General features: G+C 43.5%; 1 protein-coding gene across 1 annotated transcript; it reads left to right on the top strand.

Moving 5' to 3' along the window:
* Positions 1–419: 419 nt before the first annotated feature.
* Positions 420–26816, top strand: LOC311184722 (overexpressed in colon carcinoma 1 protein; the record flags this gene model as incomplete). Its single annotated transcript, XM_084254912.1, has 5 exons — positions 420–465; positions 13542–13566; positions 23597–23632; positions 24535–24614; positions 26692–26816. 5 exons carry the CDS (start codon positions 420–422, stop codon positions 26814–26816), a joined length of 312 nt encoding a protein of 103 aa, XP_084111038.1.
* Between the last annotated feature and the right edge of the window lie 297 nt (positions 26817–27113).

The following is a 27113-nucleotide window of genomic DNA, read 5'->3' as shown; positions in this document are numbered from 1 at the left end:
GTGGACACCCCCTGCCGCCCGCCCCAGCCCGCGCCAGCCACGCCCCTCAGCCTCGCCCTCACCACAAAACCCACTTTAAACTCCCGCCCCACGGTAACGAAGGCCAATGCCCGGGCGGGGAGCCCGCCGGAGGACGCGGGTTGGCCCACGCCGTGGTTGCCTAGGTGACGGGTGGGTCCGGCGGGGTCCCGGGGCGGGCGGGGACAGGGGTGCCGGGCGGTTTCCGCCCAGGCGCGCCCCGGCCCGCTGCGCTCTGGCCCGCGCGCAGCAGCCGCGGGAAGGGGTGGCCCCCGCGCGCACCCCAGCCCGGCGCGCCCCCCGCCGGCCTCCCGCGCCCGGCGCGCGGCTCTCCGCCCCCGTCTCCGCCCCCAAGACCTGCGGCCGCCGGATCCCGAGCGCGGCTCCCCGGCCAGGGCGCGATGGGCTGCGGGAACTCCACCGCCACCAACGCGGGCGCGGGCCGAGGTGAGCGCGGCGGGGCTGCGGGGCACAGCGACGCGGGGGCGGTGGGCGGCAGGGCAGGGCAGGGCGGGCTGTTTCTGCGAGGGAGACCCCGAGAGAGGCGGCGGGAAGGAAAGGGGCCAGGGACCCGGGGGCGGGAGGGCGCGCAGCCCCTGCTTCCCGTCCCCATTTGTGGGGCTCGAGCGGTCGGCCGGGATTTGGAAAGCCCGAAAGCCGGGCTCCCCCCCCCCCCCCGCCCCGCTCCCCCGCGCGGAGGCGGGCACGGCCGGACGCGGGGAGCCTGCGGAGGCGCGCGGGGAGCCCTGGCACCCGGCTGCCCTGCAGCGGCTGCTCGGCGCCACCCGGCTGGAGGGGGTTCCCAGGGGCGCCGGGTGTCTGCGCGCTCCCTTCCCACACCTACTCCCCCACGTCTCGCCCCCAGTCGCGACCGGGACGCTGCGCCTTGGAAAGTGCAGCAGAGCAATTCAGGACTTTTCGAATGTGGTGTTGGGGAGGGTGGGGTGTGTGTGTGTGTGTGTGTGTGTGTGTCGCGTTGAGAACTGCAAACGGGGCTCCAAAAATTCATCCGTGTCCCTCTCCATACATCAGACCGGCCGACCAGCTTGTAGTGTTTCTCTGAGAAACGGCAATATTAAGGAAGCTTTAGATGTGTTTTTCAGAGCTCTCGTATTAGCAATGATCTCTTTATGTATTTTTCATTAAAAAAAGCCTGAAACTTCTTTCCACACCACTTCGTTTTGTTGATTAGCAGGTGAGGTCTTCCGGATCCCCCATCAGCCTGGCTTTCTGTCCAGTAGCTTCTTCCAAACCTCAAGCCCCCTCTTTAACCCAGCTAATGTGTCTTGATTTAAGAGTCTGGATGTGTTTTGAGCAGCGTCTGCTGACCTGTTTAGTGTCCCTTTGGATAAAGATCGCCTGTCTCCTCCAATTGCGATCAGTCAGATGCCACATTCTGTCCCCCAGCAAAAGCAAAAATCTGTGTGATGCTGCAGTATTTCCTAGGAGAGCGTGTGGCCTGTCAATGACTTTGTGACCTTGGATCTGTCCCTTCCCTTAACCTAGACCTCAGTATAAGATGTGGTTTAAAATCCAAGTCCTATTTGCTTATTTATATTAAAGTTTATTTTGATGTTCACATCGTCGAATCAGATGTGGGACTCTGCTTAGTTAATTGGCTAAGTTTGTTTTTCCACTTTGTGGGTAACCCCACATATAGAATATTCCATTGTAAGAGAAGGCACTAACATACCTCACCTTCTACTCCTAAAACTGTGAAAGAACTCAGTTATGATTCGTTGAAAGTTTCTCAGCTACAGGTCACCTTACCATCTTGAATTAAATTCCCATCCTTGTCATATATGAAGAGTTGCTGGAGGAGAAACCTTTTCAATTCTTGTAATAATGAGACACATTGGCTTAGTTAGGGCCTTGTGCTAACGAAAGAAGGACAGGACTTTAACCTGAGAATGGTCGAGAACTCTGCTTGGGGACCTGGAACCTGTCAAGGCTAGATCGATCCTGCACCATGAGTCGGGGCTCTGAATGTCCCTGCTCTGTAGCCCTATTCAATGGACTGCATGTACGCACTACTTTGAGAAAGGTTTAGGTCTCTCCCTTCCCTCAGCCCCTCAGCAGCTTCATGGCTGGGTGCCTGGAACCTGCAGGGCCATCCTGCAGAGGGCTCCCGGGGAGGGCTGACCCTGGAGCTGCCCAGCAGCTACTTTAAAGAAAGTTAAGAATCATTACCCACCTTTACAAAAATTGCAGGAAGTGTCTGTAATAGATTTCCTTTGAAGTGGGGCCAGTATAGTCCTTTGCCACTTTTATTTTTTGATGAACTGCTTGTCGAGTTTGGGGAGAAAGGGCGGTGTGCCCTTGCTACACGAAAATCCGGACGACGACAAGGTAGCTCTGAAATGTCGTTATAAGAAAACAGGAAAATATTACAAATACTTGGTTGGCGCGCTCTTCCAAGGAGCACATCCCTCCCTCCTTTTACATCCCTCCTTATGTAAAAGACAGTTTAGTTATATTGCAAAAACCAAGCAAAGCACATGCTTTCATGGTGAGTAGCTTCACTGGTGTTTATGCAGGACAGCTCGTGTGAGGGCGATGTTCTGGCCCCTTGCTGCTCTGTGCTTACAGTGACTTTATGTGCAGGGGAGACCAAGGAGCAAGCACAGTCAAACACGAAGGAGAAAACATCGTGAGGAGGGTTATTTCATCGCCTCCACCATGGCTCTGCCCTTGTCTTTGAGAAGTCATTCCTCCAACATTTCCTTGCTAGGGAGGCCATCTGGCTAGCTTTGGGATTTGCTCATTGTTATTTTGAAATTTTCTGTCAGCTGGTGGTAGGACTTTGATTTCAGAAAGGAAATGCATCAGGATGAGAGATGAAGGTTAAGAAAATAAACCCACAGTGCAGGGGTACTTAAATTTCTCTCAGTTGTGAACTTGGACATTGGCAGCAGCTCCGCTGCAGACCCAGATGCACGTGTGTGACACTGAACTCAAGCATGAAGTGGGTTGAGGGATGCCCTTGCCTTGCTACGGTGCACGAAATCTGAAATATCTCAGGTGTCATCCAATTCAACAGTCTTACGTTTTTCAGGGGGAAAAAAATGCACAGGGAGAGAGGGTGGGAAGGACACTAAACTTGGAGACTTAAACTTCACCGTGGTGCTCTGCTGGTTGCTGTATTGAGGACATTTACTTCACTTTTTTGAATCTCAAAACTAAAATCTCCATAAGCCCTGTCTTGCTCCTTATGTAATTCATGTCAAACCAGATCATAGTTTTTCCTTTCCTTTTTCTTGGATAACTGCTTTTCTTTTCTTTTTTTTTTTTAAGATTTATTTATTTATGCATACAAGAGCTGGGGTACAGGCCAGAGATGCGGGGGGTGGGGTGAGAGGATTCACCAGAGAGAGAGTGGGGAATAGAACAGGCAGATTGACTGAAGTACACTGCTGAGGGGAGCAGCGGGCGAGTTAGGAGAGGTCTGCTGCCCCACGTGGGCTACTCCTTGGCCATTGAGGATAGAACTCATGCTGCAGAGGCTGTGAATTGCTTCATAGTGCGGTGCTTAACCCCTGGTACCACCAGGAAGGCCCGATAGCTGCTTTTCTTGACTTTTGTAAGATGAAATTGGTTAATATGACAAGTTAATATTTAGTAGGGTACTTGGGTAAATTTGATTCTGCATATCCAATATGTGGAGAAACTGATAAGCAATGAAATGGTTAGATAGTCATAAGGAGTGGGCCCCTAGATCATTTAGGCTGTAGATCTTCCAGGTTGGATCTCCCCTACGGGAGATTTCTAACCACAGCTTATCCTCAGTACAGCTCTCTGCAGTGTGCTGTTCTTCTCTGGGAAATTGGGGTCAAGTATTGGGGCTGTGGGGGTTGTAGAATGAAGTCTAACTCTTGCTCTTCAGAGGTTGGTAGTCTAGGTAGGAAGATGAGATTAAATGCAAAGAATAATAGAATACAGATTGGATGCTGAAGTGCTCAGAAGATGTTGACTAATATAGTTTAGTCAGAGGCTTCTGGAAGAGGTGAGCTGTCTGTTTAGATGGGACCAAGAGAACCTGTCAGTTACACAAGAACATTCTCCATTGTAATGTTTTAGTGAGATCACTTCCTCAATGTAGAATTTTTTCCAACCTAGAGCTCTAGTTGGAGGACTTCTTATAGTTTCCATTCAGTGAAGGCTCAGTACATTTTCCTGCAGAATCTAGTCCTAAATTATAGAGAAACATCTAGATTTGTCTATTTCTAAAGTGCTGCATTTACTATAAAGCAGGGAGTGCTGGCCCTTTCTGTGTTTCTCTGCTCCCCACCCCATCTCTCTCTGCCATCAGACTCTCTATTTCCCTGTTTTTCCTTGGATCTAGTCCTTAACTAGGCAGAAAAGTGAGCAACCCTGAATTTGAGCGAATGATCTACAACAGGTCAGGCATTCCTTTTATACAGTCGTACAGAGAAATTGGTAGGCAATTCTATAATATAAACCAGAAAATCCCCTTTTATATAAACCAGGAAATCCTTTAAAAGTTAGCATGGTTACAGATACCCATGATAACCCATTTCAAAGCAGATGAAGACAGTTGAGATTTTTTGCAGCAGTAATTATTTCAGAAGTATTCTGCTTGTGACAGTTGAGATAGTTGACTGAATTGGTAATTGCAACTTTTCTACCAGACATATGTAACTGGCAACCAGCTGACTATGATTTTGTGAGAAGTTTATTATCAGATTGTTTCTCTAAATTTTTTTTCTTACTATAGAACAACAGTCTGAGGAGGAGGAGTTTAATAATTATTTATTATATTTTACCTATGTACCCAGGGAGTTAAAATAATCACCTCAGTGCCAGTTATTGAGATTAGTTATCTCTTCATTCTCAGTTAATCAGGTAATTGCATTTTCATTTGATTTGGCTGCACAGGCCGGCCTTACTTACATCTATAAATGGTAGTGGAGTATTGCAATGCTGCCACCATGCTTTACATTAGTCCAGGCCATGTTGGAGAAATAATATAAAATATGATTGATGTCATCAAAGAGGCCATTTCTGCCCTCTGCTGTTGCCCACTTAGGCCCTACAGTCATTTTCATCTAGTCTTTAAACATGTGAAATTCACTCTTGTTATTTTCTCTGTGTTGGGAACACTTTTTGCTAGAGAGCCGATATTTTGCTCTATCATCCATCCATCTCTCTATCTCTCTATCATCTCTTTTGTTCCCCTCTCCTAATGGTAGATCTCATGCTTCTTGTTCACAGCTGTTCCCTCAGTCTCTAGACCAATACCCAAACTTCCAGTGGGATTTTTTTTGGCTCTCAAAATATTACTTGTTGAATGAATGAAACCTATTTTGGAAGCAAAATACAAGAGTAAGTCCTAAATTGTGTGGGTCTACTGGGACTGATGTAGCAACTGAGAGAATAAAATAAAACCTCAAATAGTCAGGGAAGCATGTTTGGAAGAAGTGGGACTTGAATTGGCTTTGGAGAATATGTAAGATTTGAACAAGCAGAAAATGGAAGAGGGCATTTTTAGTGCTGCGTGAAATCACAGGGACAGGAATGACTCAGTGCATGTCAGGGCAGGGAGAAGTTTGGCCTGACTGCCTTTAGTAGTGCATGTGAGTTGCAGAGGATTGGGAAGGACATAAGAATGGATAGGGTGGGGGGTGAGGATGACAGGAAGGAAAACCATATAGCTAACAGTCAGCTCTACTGTATTTGGTGTTCCTGTAGGTCAATTTCCAACAGGGGTGTAAGTGCTGAGCCTTCCCCATACCAATAGGCAATTCTCAGACACCAGAAGTTTCCTGAGAATTCAACTCAGCTCTGACACTCTCTTCTTGGAGTTTGCTTAAGATTCCACAGGCAAAGGACTCAGTCTCCCAAGACTACCCTCTACTTCAGATACCTTCTGCAAGTCCAGGCTGCCTCCTGGCTTCCGACCAACTGACTGCAAATCAAAGATTCCGCAGCCCCTTCTCAGACTTCAGGTGCCTGTCCCAAACCCAGATCATTATCTGTGCTTCTGACCCATTAAATAAGAGTAAATAAGAGGTTCCCAGGTTACCCTCTGCACCATCCTTGATTAATTTGCTGGAGTGGCACATGGAATTCAGGAAATGCACTTGCTCTCTGGATCGCTGATTTATTATGAAGGATGCTAAAGGATACCAGACAACAGCCAGATGGAAGAGATGCTTAGGGAGATATATGGGGAAAAGGTGTGGAGCTGCTATACCCTCTCCCTGCATATCACTCTCCTCTAAATCCTCACTTGTCCACCCAGAACAGGTGAACCTAGAGCTCTCCAAACCCCAGTCTCTTTGGCTTTTGTGGTGGTTTCATTATAGAGGAGTGATTGATTTAACATATTGTCCACTCACAACTGAATTCAGCCTCTAGATTCTCCCTGGAAATCAGGGAACTGAAAGTCCCAGCCTTCAATTTCTATTGGTTTCTCTGGCAACCAGCTGCCATCCACAGGTGTTTTCCAGCTCTATTAACATAGCAAAAAACACTCTCACACGCACAACACTTGGAAATTCCAAGGCTTTGGGGGGAGCTGTGAAACCGAAACAGTTGCTGAAGATGACATACACGTGAGAAATATGTATTTCCTGTAAGTCACCATACTGCAAAGGCCCCACTTCAGATACTGTTTTTGCCCTTTCTCAGCTGTGTTACCTTGGGCAACTTGTTCAAACTGTCTGTACCTTAGTTTCCTCAATTGTAAAATGGGAGGGAAATAGTAGAATCTACTCAAGATTTAGCTAGTTAATGTATATAAAGTGTGTATCACAGTGCTTCCTACATCACAAGTACCCAGTATGCTATTTACTATCAACATAGGGAAAGATTCATAACTGGTACAGCAGGAAAGAGAAAGTGGGAAACTTGATGTCTGGAATTAGGGATGTGACAGGGACCAGACCCTTGGAAGATGGCCAGGCTGAGGAAGGAATGGGCTTCCTGTGAGGTAGGAGAGCGGGGAGGAAGTAAACATGAACCCAAAGTGTTAAGTTTAGTGTTGTGCAAGCATCCCAGGCTGGGTAGGCTCATTGTTGATTCGGGCACATGAAAAGAGAATTTTGGAGCCCTTGATGGATTTGATAGGCCTTTAATGCTGAAGCAGGGAACAAGGCACACAGGCAGACCAGCAGGCAGGGAGGCAGCAACTGAGCCCCCCAGCCCCTGTGACTCTTCCCTTTTATTCCCCTCACTTCTTGGCCTGGGGGTCCATTATCACATGTGTGCACCAAAACCTGGGAAGGAAGCAAAACTGCAGGTAGCGCCTGTAACGCTGGTGGCGGGAGGTGAAAAAAAGCTGAAGTCACTCCAAGTCACTCCATTTTCCCTACACCTGGGTAACTGGAAGGAGATGCCACCACATCTAAAAGGAAGGTAGGAAAATGGGTAGATAAACTCTTGGGTGTATTTTGTAGTGATGGTGAATAATGAGAGATGTGGAATTACCTCTTGACATGTTCCACTGACGTGACAAAATCAGGAAGTTCACTTGTTCCACACCCCAGAATTAACAGTGCTACTCTGTGAATGGTTTGTTAAGGTGACCTAAGTGAATTATTCAGTTCTGTGATGAGCCATTTGCTTATAGCTCAGTATAGACATGGCTGAAATCATAGAGCTGTCAGTGTGTTACATTGTGTCTGTACTTATATGGCTGCCTTTAATGTTAATTTCTACCCCCCCAAAGTGTAGCTTCTCAACAGGAACAACCTGTAAACAAAGAGATTTTCTGTGAAAGCGCCTTTGTTCATTAACATAATTTTATATTTCTAGGACACATTGACCTGATTATTTTTCTCCATTACTGGAGAATTTTTTTTTTAATAAATTTTATTTTTATATTCCCCATACAATTGCAACCCCCTTATTTTGACCCCAATCCCTCACCTCCATGCCCCCCACCCCATTACTGGAGAATTTACTTATGAATTTATCTTTTATTGTTGAAAAATAAATACTGCTGTAGAGTGACTGAAGAACTGTAGTTCTATTTCTTTTGGCCAAACTGAGATCATGACGTAATTCTTATGGGTCAAAGGAGACACAGCAAGCTGTCAAAATTAAAGAGAGTTTTGTTTACTTTTCTGTTGTTATATTTGTACTGTTCTCAGAGGGACTGTTTCCTTTTGTAACACAAATAAAAAGTAAGACATTCCTACTTATTTTTATTACTTCCTATAAGAGTCATAATTTATGTTTCTGATAATTCATGCTGAAAAAAGAGTGACTTGTAAATCTTCCATGCTTTTTAGAAATTCTTCATGTACATAATTTTACATTGGAGGTGTGTATGTGTTTAAATTGTCACTACTCAGTCTGAACCAAAAATGATTTAATATGCAGTTTAGCTTATGAATATTTCAACTTTATTACATAACCTGTATAAATTGTCTATGAAATAGGGATGAAAATGGCATTCATAGATTTTTTTAAATGTAAAAATGTATGTGATCTTTCTTCTGAAAGAGATGTTTTCTTTATGTTAGAATTTGGCATGTGAAGAACCCAATAACAGTAACTATATAAATCTGAAAATATACTGGTCAGTATGACTCATTTGTCCTAACTTATGAGACTGGTCAGATTGCAAAGGAATCTTTGCAAAGGAACGTCTGTCCTGTAGGAACCCAGATAAGATTATATCTATTTAGAATTACTACATTGATGCAGTGTCCAGCAGCTAGATTGCTTTATCATTCACTAGGACTAAAATTTTGACTGTGTATATATGTTATCCTACATTTTACTCCCATATTGATTTTTCTATATGCTTCTTTTCAAAAGAGAATTTCTGTTTTTGGAGAGGTAGGAGGAGGGCAATGTAAGAAGCAATAGTGGTTGAAAGGTATGGCCATGTGCTCATCCCTGGAATGTATGAATGTAACCGTATTTGGAAAGAAAATGTTTTTGCAGATGTAGTTAAGAACTTTGAGATGAGGAATACATCCTAGATTATGTGGATAACCCCTGAATGATAAGTGCCCTCAGAGGAAGCACAAGAGGGGGAAGACAGAGAGGTGATACACAGATGGAGGGAGACTAGAGTGATGTGGCCACAAGCCAAGGAATGCCAGGAAATGCTTACTGCTGCCAGAGGCAAAGGCTGGCATGGAATGGATTCTCACTGGAGCCTCTGTAGGGAGAAGGAACTGCTGACCCCTTGGTTGTATACTTCTGACCTTCATGTTTTCCTCTTCTTAGAGCCTATTTGTCTTGTTTTCAGCCCCCAGCTGCTATAGGAAACTAATACAGAAGGTTTTCCTGCTGTTGTTCTAGAATGAGACAAAATTAGAAAATAAAATAATAAATAGCTTAAAAGCTCTATACCTGGAGTGTAAATAATTGCTGAAATAAATACAGAACAATCTTGGTGTGATTCCTCGAGCACTTCAAGGTTTTTCAGAGCCAAGTGGCTACAAATTTGGGGGTTCCACTGCCTGTTCTTCAGATTCGGTATTTTCCTAGAATGCCTTGGAACTCAGGAAGGTAGCTGACTATGTTTCAGCATACTAGTTTTTACATGAAGGACACGTCTGCACAGCCAGATGGAGAGATGCCTGGGACTTGAGTGCAGCAGACTCTGTCCCCATGGAGTTGGGGTGGACCCCCCTATTGGCACAGGAAGGCAGTGGCTTAGTGAGAAGCTCTCTGATCTGCCCTTTTGGTGGGAGGTTCATTAACCAGACACTGTTGATCAAGTCATTGGCTATTTGTGATTGATTCAATCTCCATTGCATTTGCCTTCCTGAAAGCTGGGGAGTGGTATTGAAAGTTCCCAATACCTCATTAAGGCTCTGCTTTTCTGGCAACCTCCCCCACCCTGAAACGGGGGTTCTGTTGAGAGTCACCTCAGTGGAACCAAAGAGGTCCTGTCATTCTTATCATTCAGGAAACTCCAAGAGTTTGGAAGTTCTGTGCCAGAAAGAGACCTACTATCTTTCTATGACAACACAATATCAGACTAAACCTTCAAAAAATGTTTGGGTAGCGCCTCCCCTGGTGGCGCAGGTGGTTGAGCGCTGTGCTGTGAAGTTGTCCGCTGCCTCTGCAGCACCGGTTCGATCCTGGCTGGCCGGCGAGGGTCCCACATACCTCACCCGCTGCTCCCCTCAGCAGTGTATTTCGGTGAATCTGCCTATTCTGTTCCCCACTCTGTCTGTGGTGAATCCTCTCACCCTCCCACACATCTGGCTTGTACCCTGGTTCTTGTATAAATAAATAAATAAATAAATAAATAAATAAATAAATAAATAAATCTTTAAAAAAAATGTTTGGGTAAATTGATTTTGCCATGCATTTTTTTAAGGAACAGACTTGACTTCAAGACTCATGAATAACTTTTTTTTTTAAAGATTTATTTTATTTATTTATTTATTTATTTATTTTATTTATACAAGCACTAGGTTCAGTCAGAAGTGTGGGAGGGTGAGAGAATTCACCAGAGCCAGAGCAGGGAGCAAAGCAGGCAGAAGGACTGAAGTACACTGCTGAGGGGAGCAGCGGGCGGCAGGAGAGGTCTGCGCGCCATGTGGGACCCTCCTTCGGTGGCCGGAGAGCAGCCGGGGATCGAACCGGTGCTGCAGAGGCTGCGGGCAGCTTCGAAACCCAGCGCTCAACCGCTGCGCCACTGGGGAGGCCCATGAATAACTTTTGAAGCGTGTAAAATAGGTGTACACAATCATGGTGAAATGAAGTGATATTGTGAACAACCAACAGTGTTAAAGAAAACCTTTCATTAAAAAAGTCCTTCCTTCCTTACCGTAACCATGACAGTTACTCTTCATCACTGGAACTGAAGGTGATACTTTGCTGAGAGGAAACCCCCCTCCATCTCTGTATTTTTGGAAGATACTTAAAATTATGATTATCATGTATACAGTTTGGGCATCATCTTGAGTCTTTTGTCTTTTGACCTACAGGAATGCTAATGGTCTGTATATTTTGTAGTGTTTTAATTCCACAAGAAATATTGTTACCTCCCCCCACCTCCACTTCTAAAGCCATTACATTAAGGCACCAAGGCTGTGTTTCAACAGTGAAGAGTCATTTTGGCAAGAAGTAGAACTAACAGGGATGACTCTTCTATCCTGGGGTCCTAGAAAGAAATAGATCCACTATAAACATTTAATAAATGATAACTCACATGAGCTATAAACACAGTTTAAAGCAAGTGGAATTTTCCCACTATTTGAATAGTTCTAGTCAAAGTCTATTTTTAGCATAAATTATCTAGAGTAGGGAGTCTCCATCTGGTTAATTATAATTATATAGGTGAAGTGTGATTAAAATGTTGCAGTGAAAGGGATAATTCTATACTTATGTAGAATAAAGACATTTTATGTGTAGGTTTCTCCCATTGTATGAAACTGGAATGTTCCTATTTGGTACAATTTGGTGGGTTAGTTTTTGGGGTCTGGGAAAATGATTACCATTCATTTATATGGAAAAGTTTTTCAGTGTTCATAGAGGATCCAAAATGTAACCTACCAAATCATACTGAATAGGAACCTGAAGCTAGTAATTCCGATGGTTTTGCCAGTAGTTTGCCTGTCTGGGCCCAAAAGCAAAGTGATTAGTCACTATTAGACTAATGTAGGAGCCAGCACTTTTACTTGGGGCCTCTGCTGTCCAATTCGAGGGTGTTCTCACCTGTGCCCCTGCTGTCCCTGTGATGGGTGGGGTGGCTTTGGTCTGCTCTGTAATTTCTGCTGATTCTAGATGGCCCATCACCTCTAGATGCTGAGGACTCACATCCACAAGTTGATCTTTGCTTTCTTGCTCATGTAAGACTTCCACAGAATCACAGTCTCTGATACCTCTGACTCTCTCCCCTACTCCAACCCTGATCCCGACAAAACCCCAAAAGATTCCCTATCCTTTTCTATGAAAATATAACTAAGAAAATAAAGGGTGTTATTTTCTTTCTAGACTTTTTCGAGATCCTCATGCTTGTTTTGACTTAGAAAATAGTTTTTCTCGTGCATTTTGGGTGATGCTGATCCTTTATTTTTCTAATCAAAACATTTCACTGTTGGTTGTTAAGATTGTTCTTTTAATTTTAGGATTTTTTGATTTTGTGATTTCAGATTGCAAAGCAGTTTTTACTTATATGATTTTTAATGATAGTTGTGACACAGAAATATACTCATCCCTGAAAAAAGGAACTGAGGTACAAAGATTGGGCTTGGTCAAAACCTTAAAAGAATTTCTTTGAGAGATAATCGTGATTATGTGTATGTTCTGCTTTGAATTTGAAGTATTAGAGATCCCAAATGACTATCAGTGGGGTGTATGTCCTGCAGCTTAGGCAATAACTTTAGCTTCAGACCAATTTGCTTTGTAGCACATCTTCCTGTATTTTTACATCTCTGAAGTTATCTTAATTTCCATTTCATAGATATGGAAATTGAGATATTAAGTGAAATGTGACTGCTAATTATGACATAAGGGCCTATTTTTATGTACCAGATTTTTTCAAATGTTTATATGCTTTTTTTTCAATCTTCACAATAACCTTTGAGAAAGGTGCTTTACTGTCCTCATTTGACATAAGAGGAAGCTGAGGTTATAGGAGGTTAAAGGATGCTTAATGCTCCGTAGCTGGTAAGTTGGAAACAAATTGTGTCTCTCAGATAAGGTTGTTGGGAGGAAGAAATGGTGAGGTGAGTGTGTTGTACAGAGAATCTGTGATAACTGATAGGAATGCGTCCAAAGGAGATGGGTTGTTTTTGGCATATAGGCGGGAAGCAGAAAGGAGAAGGTTCACTCATATTTAGAAGCAGAGTCTGAAATGCATGTAGTTCTTTTGGACCTGGGCGTGTCCCTGAGACTTCTTGATTCATCTAGGACACCACTTCCATTTGGCGTGACTCATATCAATGCTACTATACACTCTACTTTAGAAAGTCTGTGGCTTAGAAAAGGAAATATTTCCCAAGTGCATCAGTCTCCTTACCTGTAAAATGAGGAAATATGTAAAATCACTTTCAGAACCTCTATCTTACAAATTATAGGAATTGTTAAAATGGGGCAGAATAAATTCTAAACTTAAGATTTGAATTTTATGATGTTCTTATTCTTGCTATTTTTTAAAAAATGGTCTTTTAAAAATCTATATTCTTGGGCCTCCCCGGTGGCGCAGTGGTTGAGCGCTGGGTTGCGAAGCTGCCCGCAGCCTCTGCAGCGCTGGTTTGATCCTTGGCTGCTCCCCGGCCACCAGAGGAGGGTCCCACATGGCGCGCAGACCTCTCCTGCCGCCCGCTGCTCCCCTCAGCAGTGTACTTCAGTCCTTCTGCCTGCTCTGCTCCCCGCTCTGGCTCTGGTGAATTCTCTCACCCTCCCGCGCTTCTGACTGTACCCAGTGCTTGTAAAAATAAATAAATACATAGATAAATAAATAAATAAATCTTTTAAAAAAATCTATATTCTTAATCAGTTGCTTCCAGCATGTTATTTTAGTTAGGTTTTTGGTTTACCCTCACACCTAATATGTAAAACTATCTTTTTTTTTTTTTTTTTAGGTCCTGCAGGAGCAGCTAAAGATGTGTAAGTACTTTATGACTTTCTGTACTCTTTCTGAGGACGACATTGTATTGTCATGATTATGACCTACAAATAATACTTTTCAGTATTATCATGAAGAGATATGAAGAGATCTGAACATCCTTTCTTAACTAAAATGCTATTTGAATAATGTTTTTTACATGACTTTTCACTTTAGTCTTTTAGTAAGAGAGGATTCTGGGGCTCAGGAGCCTTTTCATTATTTCCCTGTGCCCCTCTTTTGTGTCCTACTATCTCCAGTCGGTAAAGACCCTGCACTGGTTCACTATGTATTTACTTTTTGCAGGGATGAGATGTAGGTATAGGAATGAGTAAGGAAAGCTGAGGGTGGTCTGGGGAGGGGAACGTGATCTGTGTGCGGGAGCTCATAATCGTGGAAGTAGGGCCTAGAACAGGCAAGGACTGAGGGTTAACCTTAGAAACTTGAGGTCAGGAGAAAGGAATGTGTGAAGATATCCACAAATCAGATCATCCTGAGACAGACTCCCAGGCTCATCAGGGAGTGAGCTTTCTATTTCTCTCTCCCTCTGTCTCATTAAATCACAGTGCTGAAGCAGGGAGGAGAAAACAGAAGTGAACTCACCATGATGTCAGTGGCTGTTTTCACAAACATGCAAAAATCAACCATGCTTTTATTTTGGTTCAGGAAATTCTTTTAGCTATTTGGCACAGATAGGTTGTGTTGGGATGTTTCTGGTTGGGCGTAACACAAGTGAAGCTTCAATGGGCCTAACAGACAAACAAAAAGGAATTTCTTTGGCATGTGTAAGAGGAAAGCTCCAGGGTTCTGACCCCATCACAGCTGGGCCCAGGTGACCCAAGAGCAGGAAGAAACTCTCATCTCTAGTTTTGGCTCTCTTGTTAGGAAGCTTTACCCTAGTGGTGAAAGAAATTGCCGGCTTATGGCTTTTATCTTATTAACTTAATAATTCTTGTGGAAAAAGGGTTTCTCTTTCCTAGTACTTTGATTCAAATTCCTGGGACTAGGTTCTGCTGGGGCTGTGGGCCTTTCTGATCAACCAGGGAACATGGGCTCATTGGCTGAGCTAGAGTCATGTGCTCACTGCTGGAACCAATCAGGATGCTCTACCTAATCTTACCGCCAAAGAGTGGGGGAGTATTTGTTCCCACACCAGAGAAAAATCGTGGCACTAATACCAAAATGAGGATAATTTTAACTGGGCAGGCAGAAACAATGCCTGCATTCTGTGTCCGTCAATCTTCATCTTATTTAAAAAGTGTTCTTTTTTTTAAAGACTTGTTTATTTATGCATACAAGAACTGGGGTACAGACCAGAGGTGTGGGGGGTAAGAGGATTCACCAGAGACAGAGTGGGGAACAGAACAGGTGAATTGACTGAAATACACTGCCGAGGGGAGCAGTGGGTGAGTCAGGAGAGGTCTGCTGTGCCATGTGGATAGCTCCCAGGCTGGGGATCGAACTCTTGCTGCAGTGGCTGCGGATAGCTTCATAAGTTGCGTCTTAACCCCTTGCGCCAACCCCCAAAAAAGCCCCCCCCCCAAAAAGTTCTTTATTGGAACTTTAAGCAATATTTATAAGAATATTATAAGTGTGTTTCAAATAAGAAATAGCTGTTTCAAATTTAATGTTTGCTATTAAATTAAAATTAAAAGATCATAGTCATTCAGTTGAAGACAGATAATAAATGCTTCTTTTATTTACAATTTGTAAAGTGACCTTTTATTGAGTCCTTTCTTGACAAAGCAGTTTTATCATTATGGAAGGTAGTAGCTATAAAGAGAAATGTCTTGGAATGAGTTAACAGGAAATATGTTGAAGCTCCATCTTTAAAAAAAAACAAAAAACCATGAGTCTCTTATCTTGAGTTTTCTTGGAATTCTTCATAAATTTCCCATGTCAAATGCACCTCTTTGCTCTGGGTTTACAAACTGAGAGTATCTGGTGGATTTGTCTCTCCCCTGGTCGTCTTCTGAGGGTGAGGAAATTGGGGTGGATGCAGCGTGGAAAAAGCACATGTTTGGAAAACAGAGAGATCCGCCTTCAATTTCCCTCCATCATTTACCAGTGATGTGATAGCGCGTCCTTGGTATCCTTCGCTCTGAGTATCTAGAGATACCCAGTGTGCATGTACCCCGGTCAGCATTCTCAGCCTGTAGCTCCTCTTTATCGAGGGCTGTATGTCCTGTAATGATTCCAGCATTTTATGTTCATTATTGCCGTCTGTGCCCAGAACAGTCTGCTGGAGACGCAAATGTTACATTTTATGAATGAGGAGTTGGGCACAGAGATTAAATGATGAGGGTGGTGGGTACCACATATTCAGCAGCCTAGGCTTATCCTTGGTACTATGCTTTGTTGATCCCTGGAAGTGGGAGCTGGAATTATTAGGTGGTGTGAGGTTGTTGAAAAGACTCCGCAGGGCCACTGCCAGGAGCACCTGATGGCATGAAACCTGGTGCGTGGAGGACCTTGTGTGTAAGACCTCACACCCTCCCAGGGGTTGCCCAGCATGGCAAGTGGAGATTTTCCTTAGGTTGGAGCCAGTGGATCAGGAGCAGGAAGAGAGAAAGCAGACGGTGGATTCAGCCTGAGATAGAGAGGACTGGCGGTGCCAGCAGGTGTTGCTGCCAGGCTTGCCTGCAGGGAACATGCTAGAAAAGGGTGAGGGAAGAAAAAGGGCTAATGAGTGGGGGATCAGGAGGGTGTACCCTTCACCCACTTCCATCTTCCAACTCTCCTCCCTCTAGTAACCTCTAATTTGTTTTCTGTCTCTATGAGTTTTTTTCTTTTTAAGATTCTACATATAAGTGAAATGATGTGATAATTGTCTCTTTCTGACTTACTTCTAAATCAGTCCAGAAGAGGTGATATACAGCGTGGGGGATATAACCAATAATATGGGATTGCAAGCTTGAACGTTGCTCAGAAAACCTGGCAAACAGACTTTCGTTGAGCATTTTGCCTTGTACACAAGCATTCCTTGATCACAGTGTACACCTGAAACCAAAATGATGTTGTGAGTCTACTAAAAAGAAAAAAAAAAAAAAGGAAGCAAACAGGCTCCTTGGGAGTGGGGGGATTGGAAGGCAGATACCCTACCCCCGGGGGATTTTCTACTCTGAAATGTCAGAGGTGAAATAGTTCCAGGAACTGAGCCCCAAGGATAGCCTTGGGAGGAAGTCATTACAGTAGCAATAAAAGTCGCTTGTCTCCAGGAAGCCAGCAAGTGGTCAAGCAGGGGGTTGATTGCGTGTTTCCATGCTGTTCAAGATAATGATGGCTAGGAAAACCTCTGAGTCAGAAGCACCTTTTAGTGCCTTTGGGGCTGTTGGAGTAGGGCTCCAGGGCCGAAGGAGAGTCTTTGAGTGGAGGTGAAATGGCCTCATTGAAAGAGATCTCTGGGGAGTTTGGAGTGAGATGGCTCCGGCTCCTTTTGGAGACATTGGGGTATGGGAAGACAAGTTGCATATTCTTGAGGTTTTGAGAAAAAGGATACCATCAGGGAAGAGCCAGGTTTCTTAAGGGAAGAAGGTGGAGAGGACATTCTGGTTTTGTTGACAGTGACTGATAACGTCTAGCCCTGACAGTATGTGCTTGTTGGGACAGCAGCAGAAGGGGAGGGACATGGCAGATGAGCTCGTGACCCATTACCCTCATACAAAGAGTGAATCTTGCTCATGTTCTCTGGTAATGTCTTCTAGAAGAAAGAAAAGGGCCAATACTGGCCAAGGGGCTCATGCAAGGAGATATTTTCCAAGGTAGCTGTCCAAAGAAGTTTTGAAATGGTGAAGAGATGTCTATGATGATGACATATGGGGCAAAACAGCCAATGATAAAACATCAATTCTCTCAGGAATTCTCTGTAATGGTTTGGTAGAATTGATACTGGAACCACCATAAAGGCAGGGGCCATCACAGAACATATGATAAAGAAAATTACATGATTATACTTGTTCTGAAGAACTGTAGTGTAAATGGAAGTGAACAGGGTCCATAAATAAACTGATTCCAGAAGATTATCATGAATGGCAGTTAAAAATAGCTCATTAGAGCTACATGCATGGTCTCCAGAAATTTCCATATTAAATTTATACTGTTGACAAATCCAAATAAGTTTGACCTCTTGAGCAGCACTGCAGATATGGAAAAAAAAAAAAAAGACTGTAGCCTGTTTTTCTGCCTCTTGGATCTTTGCTAATAACAGTTCTATATTTAGAACATTTTCCTTGATGAATAAGTAAAAAGTAAATCATTTCTTTGCCACATAACTATGTTAGTTCTGGGAGGCCAGGGAAGTGAGAAACTTTCTGAATTTGAGGGCAAAATGTAGCAGGATGGGGTAGAACGCTGGTGGGATTAGCTGGCTGCTGATCTCTCTCATCTGTATTTGTTCCTGCTAGCGTGCGTAATATAGCCAAGCCGTAGTTCATTATTTTATCCTTGAACCCCCCTTTTTTTTAATATGGGTCATTTGGGATAGCTGTTTTATACAACCCAGAAACTAAGCTAACATAGTGATGACAATACTTTGGGTCCCAATGTGTGACTGCGGAAGAGTGGTTTACATTTGATAGAGTCGCTACTCATAAGGTTTCTCTTAATGAAAGTGACAGTGATAAGATGATAATCACGGTCCTATAAACGGATTGAAAGGATTTAGTGTTCTCCATGGATATTGGGTTGGAAGTAGGCATGCAGAAGAGAGCCAGCCCACCCCAAAGAGCCACCAAGACATGGGGCTGCTTTTAAGGCAGCCCCCTGCCTGGAATTTTGACTTTTAAAAAGTCAGAGCTTATTTACCGTCAAAGAGAAATCAGTCACTGTGTTTCATTTAGAAAAGGTCTCCAAAGCTAACAGGAAGCAGATGGATGTGGAATTACTTAGAGCATCTGGATCAATATAGATATTCAAGCTGAGAGGCTGAGGGAGAGGACCTTGCTGGTTCACTGGAAATAGGCTACAGTCTTTGATGGAAACTCTGAGACACAAGAAAGCAGTTTGAAACCTGAAGTTCGCCCAACTCTAAGTTTAGTGCTGTGGTTGCTGGGAGTCTGTTGCTTTCTACTTTCTTCTTTTCTTTCTCTGTCTGACTTGGCCCTGGGTGGGCTGGGCCACCTCGGGTGAGATAGTCATCACTAAGCAGTATTTACGCTGCAAGGGTGAGTCATTTTTAAACCATCAACTGAAGATTTATCTTTTCAACAATCTCCAAAGCTGGGGACTCTGGTGACCCACCCTCAGTAACGCTTGTGTCTGCAGATGTTCTCGGGGACCCTGTGCCCAGGAGTGTGTCTGAGCCCAGAGGCGTATGATCTCATTCTGGAGAGCACCCTGGTGCCAGCTGGATGGCTGGACCCTCCACACGTTCTTTCTCCTCCAACTCCTGTTCTTTGATAAAAGAAGCTGAATCTTTGCTAAAGGAAAGAGCCCCAATTTTAATGACCTACCCAGTGTATTTTTTGAAACCTGGTTCGAAATTGTTCAGACATGTTCTATGTGTTAGGACATATTCTCGTGGCTTTAAAAGGTTTCCCTCGTAAACTGGTGTGTGATTTTAAGATTAAAAAATACTTTACTGGGCCTCCCCAGTGGCGCAGCGGTTGAGCGCTGGGCTGCGAAGCTGCGCACGACCTCTGCAGTGCCGGTTCGATCCCCGGCTGCTCCCCGGCCACCAGAGGAGCGTCCCACATGGCGCGCAGACCTCTCCTGCCGCCCGCTGCTCCCCTCAGCAGTGTCCTTCGGTCCTTCTGCCTGCTCTGCTCCCTGCTCTGGCTCTGGTGAATTCTCTCACCCTCCCGCGCTTCTGGCTGCACCCAGTGCTTATATAAATAAATAAATAAAATAAATCTTTAAAAAAAAAATACTTTACTATTAACAGTGGGGTTTTTTTTTTTTGCCAATATTACATCACTTCACAAATTTTCAAATAATGTCTGTGATTAGAAATAAATACTGCAGAAAGCTCTTCACCATCTTCTGTCATGTTCCCCTCAAAGGAAAAACAAGTGTGTCACACAGATTTCCTCTTTACAACAGCGGCTTCTGCAGAACTGGAAACGAAATGACTCCTCACTGAAACAAGTGCAGGCTCCAGAGAAGGACTTTCTCCCTTTGCTCTTTGGTCTACACAAGCTAAGTCTTCCTTGTCAGACTGGCCTTGGCTCAGCTGTCATGGATGGTTTAGACTTGGCTCCCAGATCCTAGTTCCAGAGCCTCCCTGTGGGTGCATCTCCTTGTCTCTCTCTCTCTCTCCCTCTCCCTCCATCCCTCTCTCCTTTCCCTCATTGACACTCAGGCACATGTGACACATAATGGAGAGCTGAAAACTTTAGCCAGCGGTCCTTTTAAAATATAATTAAATCTCAGCCATTTCAGACCATGAAATCGTTCAAATATGTGGCTGCTCATACCACTAAAAAAAGCCTAAAATCCCAGCCACCTGCCTCTTTCTCCATCTTTCCCTCCCTTCCTGTGCCTTAGCTGGGGAGGCCAGGACTCAGGGCAGGCCCTGGCACTCGTGTCTTGGTGCACTCGGCTGTGAGGTCAGGGCATCACAACCATGGAACGCGGAAGGCCCTGCTCTGTTAGCTCATTCAGATTCCGTTCCACGTTGCAGGGAGTATTTTGTTGCCTTTAGTCCCTCGTTAGATTAGACACAGCTGCGGTAGCCTCTTCTGTTTCCTATTTCCTTTGGCAAGAGCCCTAGAAGCGCCCACATTCTCAGAGGTGAGGAGTGAAGAGCTGACTTTATTTCCCCATCTCTCCAGCCCAGAGCTTTCTGCTGTCCTGGCAGGCTTGGCGGTGCTGTGCCCCCGTGGCCTTGGTCATCTGTGCAGGTGGCCCTTCCCCCTCATTGACCTGGGCCCCTGGCACCTTGATGGTGTAATTGGGGGCCAAGGCAGGGAGGGGAAGCACCTCTGACTTTTTATTTTTAGGGGATTTGGTTGGTACCTGTGCCCTTCGCTCTTGTAACGGTTTAGGTCCTCTTGGTAGAAACCTTCTTCACAAGGTCCGTTCCCACCTCTGGTAGATTCAGGGGTGCTCTGTTGTCCCCAAATCCCTTCTCTCACATTTCTCATTTTCAGTGCCTCTGCTTGTCGAAAGCTGGGCATTGGCTCCTGAACTACATTCTAGAACGGCTCTTCAGAAGAGGCTGACTGAGATGGACACTCACCCTCCGGGGTGGGGGGTGGGTGCTCACTTTCTGCTCTCCTAAAGGAGCAAGGTGATGGCGAGGCTGAGTCTGTGGGGATATTAGGGTCAATTGGCTCCCGAGAAGTGTCATCAAGTGCAGCGGGACCGTTTGGCCTGCTTTCCAGGTCATCCACTGTGAATTGGCCTCATTTTCACGTTATCTTTTCCAGCATGGAATAATTCAATCTTCAGGCTCTGAGCTCTGAGGGAAGATTTAAGAATGAAGTCATCCATCTCTTTCTGTGCCCTTCCTGATCTGCCTTAGTACTGGCAGAGAATAGGGTAATGAGGCCTGTTTTGGAGAAACTTCTGGGCTCTCTGAGTGTCAGCTGTTCTCATAAAGCCGGGGGAAGGTGTGTCTTTGTGTTTTGCCCTCTCTTCCCCACTTCTTCCTTCATTGGTTTAGGGAACACATTTGACAGTCCCTCGCAGTCCATGCTATGGCCCTGCCCTCTCACTCAAGCTATAGTGGCCAGCAAAGGAAAAACAATCAAGTCGTTGGTGAGAAACATGTGGCTCATCTGAGAGTTCTGTGGTGGGGCTGCTTGGCCAGACCAGGCCCTGGGCCTGACTTCCTGCACCATTAGGGGTGAGGGAAGACCACAGACTGTTTACACAGCTTCAGAAACGGCACATGTGCTTAAAAATAAGGCTGCCCAGCCTTCAAAATGTAAAATGTACTTGCCTTTGATTCAAATGACACAAATTCCCTGTGTGACCCAAGTGCCTCAGACATTCTCTTTGGTGCTTGTCGGTCTACAAGAAGACCTGAAGAATATCAGCAAATGGATAATTTAGACCAGTTGATAAATAAAATCGTCAACATATGTTTTATAAGGGGAAAAACCAGTGATTCCTTAAAATGATGTACAGGTGAGGCAGCCCAGCTCTTCAAACAGCCTGAGCTTTGTTCAGAAGTTGAGAATTTCCCCAAGAACAAGAATCTCAGAACTTGCTAAGTTGCATAGTGGTAAGATATATTTAACTTCCTAGTTTTGAACTGCCTGAAGATAATACCTAGGTCTCTTGTCAACAAGAAATGGTATGTCAGAGAAGTTAGTCCTCCACACCAGAAGGTGAGATTTTTAGTGTCTCCTTCCTCCAATAGCCCCAACATGGAGCCACGAGTAAGCATGAGGCCATTGCACCAGCTTTTCAGAGCCTTTGGCTTAACATCACCAGGCCTCCTTTTATCAGGGAGCTTTAATGCTCCTTGCAAGCCCTTCCTTTGGCTAATGCTACCTGTGCAGCTGAGACAGGACCACTCTGTTCCTGCTGGTAAGATGCTGTCCTCTCAGACCCAGCAGGGCAGCCAAATATATAACAGCTCGTGCCTGTATGTCCACAGGGGGATTCATTTTAGACCAACCACTGTATTTCTGATTTAGCCTCAAACTGGACTTGGTTGTCCAGTTTTTTAAAAAGATTTATTCATTTATGCATACAAGAACCGGGGTACAGACCGGAGGTGTGGGTGTGAGAGGATCCACCAGAGTTGGGGACAGAACAGGCAGGCTGACTGAAATATACTGTGGAGGGGAGCAGCGGATGAGACAGGAGAGGTCTGCTGCGCCATATGGGTTAACTTGTGCCAATGGGTCATACATCCATTTTAATTGAAAGTAGTGAACAATGTTGTTACACTACTTCAGTCGGCAGGCGTCACACCATTTCTAATACAGTATGACTTTTACACCTTTGAATTAAAAAACGATCCAACTTTAGCAAGAAATAAATGAAGCTGATAATTATCTGGCACCTTTAGGTGATGTGCTCAATTTGGATGATTTAGAGCTTCAGGTGGATTTTACACTGTGGAGTATGAGCCGTGTGCATGGCCCATGTTCACCAGGTCACTGCCACTTGACACTTCCTCTTTATATACACTTCCCTTTACTGGCTGCTACAGTGAGGCAGAAGCTCAAGTATGTTTACATTTGAAAAATGTACATTTTTTGAATGGCTGAGACCACCTGAGACAATTCTTAGAAGATTCGGTGAAGCTGGCTAGATGTTTTCAGATTGCTTTCTTCTTGACTGAAGGCCCTTAGAATTACATGCTGAGTTCAGTTGGATACAATGGGTTCTTGTTGAGTTTTTTTGTTCTTTCAGAAAAAAAAATTGATGTACGCTAGCTTGTGCTCATGGAGTGCTTCCTGAGCCTCTGAGAAACGGGCCAAGGAATTTAATAGAAGGTGGATTTCTTTTATGTAAGGAAAGAGGCTGTGCATTTTAAAGTAGTGATTTCCTCTATATACTTCCTTTAAAATATTTCCTCCTTTTTGCAGTAGATCATGTGTAAGACGACTAGCTTTTTAGATAAAAGGAAATAAAATTGGCATTGCCTTTTTTGCTGAAGAAATCTTACATGCCTACTGTAGTGTCCCTGAACTGGCATGAGGAACACAAAATTGTCATGTGTAAGTTCTGGAAGGGACCTCGGCGGTCATCTGGTCGACCCCCTTAACTTACAGGTGTCTTACAGGCAGGCGATTGGCCCACAGCCTGTCTGTCTGTCACACAGGGAGTGGGTGGCGCGGCCCAGATAAGAGCCCAGTCTTCCTAGCTCCAAATTTATGTGCTCTTTCCAATCTTGGCTGCCCTCAGCTTTTTACTTTGTTGAACAGTTGGGCTTTTGGTAAGTAGAAAATTATCTCTGTTTTTTTTTTTTTTTTTTTTTAATGCATGAGTGACTGAGATGGAAACAGAAGACTATGTTACAGAAATACTCTATGGAAGAACTTGAAATATAAATAAAATTGACTTTAACTCAGCATCCCCCTTTTTCTCATGACCAAAACTGAAGTCTAATAGAAAATATTTTTCACCTTCTAGAGCCGAAGAATCGATAACAGATGACGACAAGAGGAGGTATGTTTGGTACCGAGACTGACTTTAATGTGAATAATTTTGACCACCTCTTAGGGATTTAACATGTCATGGATTAATTTAAGTCATGGATTTAATTGAACACTGTAGCACATTCTCAATAATACAGATTCCACCAGGAAAACATTTGACACTGAGGATACAGGAAGGAGCATGAAAAAGAACTTGCCCAGAATCCACAATCTTGGCTTCGGTCTGGCAGGCTTGGTTTTTGTCCTCATATGGCCTTTCAATCTTGTGGCCTTTGACCATTGGAAGTGTTAGTTTTCGTGACTGGGGGACTCCCCCTTCATTCTCTCAGCCTCCTGTGTCCTCTCATCCCTCCTCTGGTTCATTGCCCTCTACTCCTTAGCTCTCTTCCACCTTTTGTGTTTCTGTCTGCCAATAGGACAGTGTTTTTTTGGTGTGTCCATAGCACCTGATACCATGTCGATCTCTCTGAATTCTTGATAAATATTGACTGATTTAACAGTATCCTGCCATTCTCCTATTTAAATGATAACATCCATTTCTCGTTTTAAGTAGAATATCTAAAAATTATACTAACTTAATACAATTTCCCCCTCTTGGTATATACATTTATATACATATACTGTTATTAACATAAAAAAAATAGTTGTATGTTCAAGGACAATCGTATCCTGACTTTAACTTTTAAAGTCAGTTAATGTTTAATATAAACATTATGTTTATAGTTATGTTTAATATAATATTGTTTATATTAACATCAAGTTAATATATCAAGTTAATATAATATTGTTTATATTAACATCAAGTTATCCGATGTTTAATATAAACAATTCTATAATTGTTTGAAGTCCTCTGCAGAGATAAAGTACCCTTTCCATCCATCTGACTTTTCTTATCTGCTGCTTTTCTTTTAGAAACTATGGAGGGGTGTATGTTGGCCTACCATCTGAAGCTGTCAATATAGTATCCAACCAAACAAAGACTGTACGAAAAAGTAAGTAAAATGTGGTATTTATTGTCTCTATTTTTATGTTTTGTGAAAAAATATAAAACTTGTATTTCAGCTTGTCTGACTCAACCTACTTATTACTTAGTTGCAGCGAACTGTGTAAAAAAGCCATGTATCTGTACGTTGTAATCATTTGGTGAAAGTGGTACTGAGAAGATGGGATAATTCCAGAGCAAAAAAGATAGCATCCGTTTGTGGTTATGCTCCATGGATATTTTAAATTATTTGCTAATTTCAGTGATGATGAGTGTGAAAATGAAAGGTAACATTTCACTAAGTTTTTACAGAACAGAATGGTAAATTCTTGTAATATGTTTTGAAGATGACTCACTGATATTAGTCTGAGGGTTGCAGGAAAAATGACTGCCTGTTACTAATGAAATGAGTGTTCTTTTTCAAGTTTTAATAGTAATTGTGGGGCTAATGAAGCCCCTTTGCTAACAAGCATGACTATAACCTTGTCACTAGCTTCTTGCTTAAGTAAATCTTTAAGGGAAGCTGGTAGTAAAGAGTGCTGATTGTACAGTTGTACAATCCTCTAATATGTAGTATTGAAGGACTATTAATATATCTAATATGCACGCAAGGCAGCGCTACATTATTTTTTAACATTTTATGTTTATTTGTTGCCAATTGCGTCTTGTCTATGATTTAGATTAGCAGCTACAGGTCACTGCTTTTTATGGTTTTATATGAACTTGGAATATATTTTTTATTCTGTGACCATTTAATTTTTCTTAATTTTCTCTTTAAGATTAGAAGAAAATAGTATCATGACTCATGACCAAGAGGTACTGTATATCTTTCTAAATAATGTTATATATTTAGCCTTGACAATGGAAGAAACATAGCTAGTATTGCTATGAATTTCTGAAAAAAGTCTTGAACTTCAAGACAGGGGGGCGTCTTATTTGGGGTGAAGCCTGTAGAATTGAACATGTTTTATTATAAAGAGGTTTTCAGTGGCTTGATCTATTGTCTTTGTTGCTCTTCCCCACCCCCCACCATTTCATTTAGTTTAAAATGCAACTTTAGGGCTTCCCCGGTGGCGCAGCGGTTGAGCGCTGGGTTGCGAAGCTGCCCGCGGCCTCTGCGGTGCCGGTTCGATCCCTGGCTGCTCCCCGGCCACCGGAGGAGGGTCCCACATGGCGTGCAGACCTCTCCTGCTGCCTGCTGCTCCCCTCAGCAGTGTACTTTGGTCCTTCTGCCTGCTGTGCTCCCCGCTCTGGCTCTGGTGAATTCTCTCACCCTCCCGCGCTTCTGACTGTACCCAGTGCATGTATAAACAAAAACAAACAAACAAATAAATAAATAAAACATGCAAAAAAAATAAATAAATAAAATGCAACTTTATTTAATAAGAGCAAACTAAGTGTCCACCTGAAACAACGAGGTTAGGACTTTGGAAATGTCGGGGAGATACTGGAGAGGCTAGGACTGGTAAATAGATTAGGATCAATGTTAATTGTTTGGCAATAGCCTGGGATTAGTTAATATACAGAGAGGAAAATTATTAGTACCTAAACTCTGATAGAGATAGGTAATCATTAGTATATAGAGATGCAGTTTTTCAGGAAGAAGAATGAAATCATAGGCCAAGTTACGGGTTGGGTATTATAAAACATGCTCAGTGTGGACAGAAGAAATGATTATCCAAAAGGTGAAGCACTGGGCATCTGGGATCCTGGTCAAGAGCTTGGAGTTAGAATAATGATAAGATGAGCAAGAATCAGGACAGAAGAAAAAGTGACTTTCATTTACTAACCACTTTCTATGTACCAGTCTCTAAAAATTATGAGCAACAGATCCACAGAGGCAAAGACTCTTTTTTCACTTGGTCTAACTCTGATCATTACTAGATCCCAGCTTTCAGTATTGCTGACTGACATCCGACCTCTTGAATCTCAGTCATCAGAAATTCTCTTGTCTCCCGAGGTAGCCCATTCTTGGCAGCCTTGGATTTGTATTTCACTGGCTAGTTGGGCAAGTTACTTTAGCTTTGCAGCCTCTATTTTGTAATCTGTGAAATAGAACTAATGCTTGAATGAAGGGTTATTATTAGGATTAAATATGGAACAAGTGATAGTGTCTGCTCTCATTGCTGTGATCGTGAGCTTCATGATCATCATCATCATCAGAGTAATCAGAATCCAGCCACTGGCAGTCCAGCCATTGGTAGCCATCTAGTAGATCAAATCAGATCAGTACTGATTAGATGGAGAACCAACTTCTTGCCTAGATGCAATACTGGAGCTGGTGCTTTGGATGGGGAAGGCTCATTGAATAAACTTACAGGCAGAGAAATGAGCTTTCCCACTGTGGGAAGGACACAGAAACTGGCACAAAATTCTTCCTAATAAGAACTATACCCATCTCTGGATGTCACTTCTTTGAAGATATTATCATAAGGCAGCAGCATTTTGGAGATTTATTAACTAGTTACTCATAACTAGGTAATGACAAATTCCGTATTAGGATGTTAAG

This window comes from Talpa europaea (genome assembly GCF_964194135.1).
Source record: "Talpa europaea genome assembly, chromosome: 15".
Lineage (NCBI taxonomy): Eukaryota > Metazoa > Chordata > Mammalia > Eulipotyphla > Talpidae > Talpa > Talpa europaea.
This window is presented reverse-complemented; position numbering and strand designations above follow the sequence as displayed.